The 6,658-nt window shown below is 34.9% G+C and overlaps 1 protein-coding gene across 1 annotated transcript; it reads left to right on the top strand.

Annotated features, from left to right (window-relative positions):
- Positions 1–1,834: 1,834 nt before the first annotated feature.
- On the top strand, positions 1,835–6,447 carry LOC149796324 (trypsin-2-like). The gene is made up of 6 exons (XM_089960979.1): positions 1,835–1,907; positions 2,563–2,713; positions 3,946–4,039; positions 4,640–4,805; positions 5,385–5,545; positions 6,220–6,447. Exons 1-6 carry the CDS (start codon positions 1,862–1,864, stop codon positions 6,376–6,378), a joined length of 777 nt encoding a protein of 258 aa, XP_089817105.1. The 5' UTR covers positions 1,835–1,861; the 3' UTR covers positions 6,379–6,447.
- Positions 6,448–6,658: the final 211 nt, after the last annotated feature.

Below are 6,658 nucleotides of genomic sequence, written 5' to 3'. Positions count from 1 at the left end.
ACAGACTGAAGTAGCAGATTTTTATTGTATGTCTGGTGTCTGACATAGTACTTTCTTTTTCAATATATAAATTAAAAGCATTTAAAAACGCATGCATGTTTTATGTTTCTGATTAGGGGAAAGGATATCATACATTGTAGCTCAAAATAAAGTATTTCCGCTTTGTTTTAACAATTTACCGGAATATTGCCTTATTATACATGAAGTAGAAACAATTCGTAGAAGATCTGGAATGTTCATAATCGAATATCAAACTTGATACAGGTGTAGAATAAAAGAAGAAACGCGTTATTCCACTGATCTGTGAGCAAGAAAACTGATCCAGTTTGAATAAATCAAATAGCTATCCATTAATAAATAAATAGATCCATAGGGATGTAGTGCTGTGGCAACGCATGAGAATGGCTTTCCCTTACTTTTTTGAGCCTTCCCTTACTTTCTCCTGCTCGCCACTCCACCCCGCATCTGAGCAACATACGTTCCCTTGTTTCTTTACTGCGTCCTCTCACTTCTTTAGTTAGCATTTCATCTCTGTAGATCCAGGATTTACCTTGGGAAACAAATGTTACACTAGAAGGTTTTAGGACGTATGAAGTATTCACAGGATAAATTAAACCATCAATTCAAAGTGGCTATTTTTTTAAAAGAGCGCAAAATTAAGCAATATACTGTACACACTTGAAAGCATGAGCGAACAGTGATTCATTTCAAAGGTATTGCAATAGACATGATTTACCTTTTACAATCTGCCTATATTCCATTGTAATATATGGATTAATCGTCATAAAATTATAATCGATGTGACAAATTTGATCAGATATACAATGGATATACAATGGTTGGGAACAATCAATGCAGCACACACGCGCGCACACGCGAGCACACAATCACACATTCACGAGTATGTGTGTGTGTGTGGGGGGGGGCTGTCTCTAAAGTACCTTGCAATAGCGATACACCATTTTTTCACCTTTGTATGAATTGATAGAAATGCAAAACGCTTTCAAAATGGTTGTGATTTTATATAAAATTCATACTATTCCGCCTGGAACTTCGGGCATATGAAAAGTAGTTTCAAGATAACGGTAAAGAGGAAACATTTTCCGTGGTGTGAAAAAGATATTTGGATTATTACCAAAAAATGGTGTTTATGCTATTGTTAGGTACACGTGTAACCTACCTCGAAAATATCCGTCTAATTTCCACATTTGCGATCTATTTTTGTTTACATATTGATATATAATCATCAGTTAGTTATAAATCAGTGTGTGTTGCTTATTTACCAGTCAGTATTCATTATACGCATGAAGTCTAAATGAAATCTTATTTTCAACAATAATCTAAACATTCATGCATTTTAAGACATTTTGTTTCAGATGGAAAGTCGGGAGATAATTTCGTTTACATTATTAGTTTAGAGTTCTGGTCTTAAAGATTATATTTTTTATTTTAAGTTAGAGGTTTAAGGACACGTTAATGATCTTCGTTTCGCAAAACGCTGAAATATTCATTAAAAATTTTATTATTTTTTTCTTCTACTGCTTCTTCATTATATATCTTTCTTCACTTTTAATACAGATTGCGCATATGTTGTTTCTCTCGCAGTTTATAACCATGTAAGAGCCTCTCCGTGCAATGGACTCTTGTGATCACCGCATATAATAAGACTTTATTGCATAAGGCAAATAATTCATGTCACAGTCCTCTTAAAATTAAAAGTGACTGTGAAAGAGACTCTTGAAGAATTATCGCGTCACGACTGGGGATGTCGCTTTCCCACGTGCGATGCTGGCAAGGGTATAAATGACTGAACTACAGGGAGATCGTCACTCTAGCAAACACTACCAGTCCGAAGACCAAAATGAAGGTTCTCATCGTGTTGGCTTCCTTCCTGAGCCTGACATCGGGTATGTACCTACACTTTAAAATATAAACACACTATACATACTCGCTATATTTCTTCCCTACCTTATATAGACGTAGAGTTACTCAGAGTTTGGTTGATCTGCTTCTGACTGTAAGATTGGATGCATGTAGTATTATACAGCCTGGCTTTCTAATTCATACTGAAAAAGTGCTCCGAAAATCAACCCAGAGAAATTCCAACATATTCAAATTTCATGAACACTGTCCCAGTTTCCAATATCAGGAATATCACAAATATCGTAGGCAATAATTTATTTCAGTGATATTTTTAAAACGGACTATATCAGTCGAACACCAAATCGATGACTGTCAGTTATTTTCCTGTTTGTCAGTAGTGTCATTGTGTGAAACAAAAATTGTTGTTAAATGACTTTGACTCTTTAGAATAGTCTCCTCATTTGCTCGATTTACATGTACCTGTATTTAAAACTATATGTGTGGCATTTCTGAAATAATTTTTAACTGCTATTCATGCCTTATTAACTGAAAGAAAAACTAAAAACTACAATTGACTAAATGCGTTTAGTTTAGTATGTGCACTTGTTCTTACATTTTTTATTTTATTTTTTAAGACACAACAAATTTGTGCCTTTGAACTAATAAAGCTCCTTCCCACTACAATTATCATTATTACAGCTTATTCTCTGGAAAGAATTATCGGTGGAACTACCGCGGTGGAAAATGCTCATCCCCACCAGGTTTCTCTGAAGTCAACATCCCACTTCTGCGGAGGCTCACTGATTGATCCACAATGGGTTCTGACTGCTGCCCACTGTGTCGATGGAGCGTAAGTTACCGGAAAGTTTCTCATTCATTTTACTTTATGATATGAAATTCTTACGCTTGAGTCTGATTTATACTCATGTGACTTACCTGGTCTCGTATTGTCAGCTGACTTATCTGGCCCCGTACTGTCAGACGACTAACATGGCCCCGTAATGGCGACCCCCATATCGTCGACAGTGTTTGAGAAGAGAATTCGAGGTAAAGGTCAAAGTCCAAAACCATTTACGGTCTGTAACTTTGATTAGCGGTACGAATAAATCTCTTGGTCTTCTTGACTTTATTGTCTCTACTAACGTGCCAAATATTAGTTAGGTAGGGATACATAAAGTATTAAATCTGGTCTTTGTTTCTCTGATATAATGTCAAATATAAATTAAGTTATACACGAAGTATAAAATCTTTGATTCTTCTCTTCTAATTCTCAATATAAAAGGTAGATATACACGAAGTATAAAATTTTAAAGTTGGTATCACTGTTATCATGCTAAATATGAGCTAGGTAGGTTTACATGAAATATATACTTTGACCATTGGTTTGTCTACTATCATGTCAGATATTAATTAGGTAGGTATACATGAAGTGTCACATCCAATGCCAAATATCAATTAATTATGTGTCCATGAAGTATAAAATCTGATCTTTTGATTTTCAACTATCATGTCAAATATCAGTTTGGTATACATGTAATATAAAATCTGATTTCAAGGTTCTGAGCTTTAGCCATTCATCTAGAGAATACGGGCTAAGCACTTAACCAACCAAAGGACGTATAACACGAAACGTATCATATTCAACACTTAACCAATAAAAGCATCTTTAACACGAAATGTATAATACTTCAACATTATTTTGAAGGCAGAAAAACACTTTGGATGTCTTCAGAGAAGATTCGATGTGTTTCGCATACGGACGAATTGTCTTTTACAGTTTCTTTCAAACGGCAGTAAAGTTATATGTAGGGTTTTTTGTTTTTCATTTTTCTTTTTGCTCTTCCTAGGAAATCAAAATACACGTATGTAGTTTTATATCAAGTATGATCGAATGCGAATTATGTTCTGAATAAATTTAAATTTGTTATCAATAAATTCCGATTGATACGGAGACTAATACTTGTTGAAAATTCATGGTACACGCATACAGCTTAGCATGGATTGAAATGTGCACATTGATGTTAAAGTAAATAGGACCACTTAATAATAAGACAAAAAATCTTAATCCTCTTGTTTTTGCAGCACGACAAGTAGTTTCAGAGTCGTCGTAGGAGAACACCTGAGAAATTCCAAGGACAAATACGATGAAGAAATAGCTGTGTCCCAAATAATAATGGTCAGTATTAATTGTCAGATATTAGGTTTTCCAATTATCGTTACATGTAACCAATTATACAAGTTAGAATCATGACCTTTCTATCAGGGTCTTACCTGTAAAAAGCGCAGACCCTTATATACCATCAGATTAATGAGTCGGTAGATAAGTTCCTTCTTATATAGGAAACTGTGGTAGATTTGTTGATCGAGTGACGGACCCGTAATAGAATAAACATGGGTTAACTCCTTTGGTATTGCCTTGTGAAATTTGTCATTTCCTGAACACGAGATGAAGAATATAAACACCCCCTTAGAAAAGAAAACTTCAATGGCTCTGTGTAAAATACGAAATATTGTTAATTATAATGTCTTAGTAGCTCTTCAAACGCTAACCCATGATTACTTTCATATATATATGAAAGACGAACTGTAAAAGAAGAAAAAAAAACTTTTTTCGTTCTAATTAAAATTTGAAATTTGTTATAACCTAGTAGTTTCAAAACGTCAACCCAGAATATCTAGCATTAACTATCCGTGGTAAAATGAAACAATCTAGAACTCTTTTAATGATACGTTATTGATTTGTTTCAAACATTGTTTGTCATTTTGTTTACCTTAGCATGAACGTTACAATGATGGAAGCGGTACGTTCGCTAATGATGTTGCAGTGGTCAAACTTGCAAAACCAGCAACTCTCAGCCCAGGTGTTCAGCCAATCACCCTTGCCAGTGGAACACGTGACTTTGCCGGAATGAGATGCATCATCAGTGGATGGGGAAGAACTAGTAATTTTAATTTGTTTGAGAAATGCAAATCGAAACCACAAAATTTGAAGAATTTCAAGATTGAAGTATCAATATTATTTTCTATGAAAAGTAACTCTGTGCACTATATATTGTTAATGACAGCAAAATTTTAAATAAGTATATGCTGTCATCTTTCCTTAAGAAACCGAATGCAAGTATAGCTTTATGGTGCGAATCTATAGGGGAGACAGAGAATGCTGAATGAATAAACCTGGAAGGAATAATTGGTGCATTCACCAGTGACAGCACCTCAGTTCCTATAAACGAACTATTTATTGTTACTATTTACTAATCCTATTTAGTGTAATCTATAGAAACTGGACCACAAAATGATTCAAAATCATGTTCGTTAAGATCAACACGTATTGTATTTTAGTAGCATTGTGAAATACGCTGTTTGAATTAATCACGTCACTACCACGAATACATCTTCGCCTTACCGTCAAGATACATTCGATGAGCGCGTAGTTGCAAAAAAAATATCCTTTCTCTTTGAAATAATTTATTCTGCATATGCGTATGTTGATCTATAGTTACAACGGATGTCTGGTGTTTCAGGTGCTAGCCAAACTCTGCCAAATGCTCTGCAAGAAGTGCAGATTAATGTGCTATCAAACACCGATTGCCAGAACCGTTGGAGGACCGTTTCTGGAGCTATAATAACTAATGCTCATGTCTGTTTATTTGATGATTATGCCCCAAGTACCGCTTCATGTAACGTAAGTATACCACGTGTAATGTCCCACACACTAAATTTTAGTTTGTGATATTTTAACACGTGCACACAGGAGGGACAGAGAGAGGAATGCTCCTCCATTATACTGTGTGTCAGATTAATTATTAGCACTAATGAGGGAAATGATATTGAATCCCTTCGATACCTTTCCTTACTGTTTGTTCCCTCAGTGGACTGATTGTATAGATTTAAGAAGGTAACAAGAAAATTACAAGACTGTGAGTAATCCATCAACACATCTATTAAATATTACGTATGTGACTTTTGCAATGTTACATACCAGTTTGTTTTGGGCATTATGTTACAAAATTTGGGTGTGATATATCGAATGATTAGGAGAAATATCAATCAATATTGGAGCTACTATATTTACAACTGTTTATATATATTGAGGAGAAGAGTTGAGTAAACCATAGTCTTATATTCAATTTCTTATTCACATGCCAAAATTGTCCTCTGTATATTAGGAATTGATATATGTCTAATTGGTTTGGTAACCAGTTACACTTTCGATCCTGTAAAGAAAGTTTTATTAATGACATCGTTATTGACAAACCCAGGTATTATTGTAAAACTAGACTTAGCTTTACATATATTTCGATATCAATATGAGAGTCAAAAAGAAATAGTTACTCAAAACCATTTTTCCTCTCACAGGGTGACAGCGGTGGCCCATTGGTCTGTGATGGCGTGCTTGCCGGTGTGACGTCATGGGGAATCAGCGGATGTGGAACAAGTGGTACAAAGTACCCCAGTGTCTACGCCAGAGTCAGTACTTTTGAATCCTGGATCAAGAGCAAGATCAACACTCTGTAAATAGGGTACCTCTTGGATTCAGCATGTTGGCTAAATTAAAAGTCAAATAAATATGGTTTCAAATGAGAACCCATCTGTGTATTTATTTATGTATCTCAAAACATAATTGCAGAATGTATTTCGTGTCAAATGTATAATATTCTGCAAAAATGCATATAAATATTTGTTCGTCCAACGATCTTTCACATGGATGAGCACATACACATATATGCACAGACACACACGAGTAGTGATAGGGGATACCTTAACGTCAATGGAAATCCCAGTCCAAAAGGTCATG

Source organism: Sinohyriopsis cumingii, chromosome 6 (genome assembly GCF_028554795.1).
Source record: "Sinohyriopsis cumingii isolate HCF-2022 chromosome 6, ASM2855479v2, whole genome shotgun sequence".
NCBI lineage: Eukaryota > Metazoa > Mollusca > Bivalvia > Unionida > Unionidae > Sinohyriopsis > Sinohyriopsis cumingii.
This window is presented reverse-complemented; position numbering and strand designations above follow the sequence as displayed.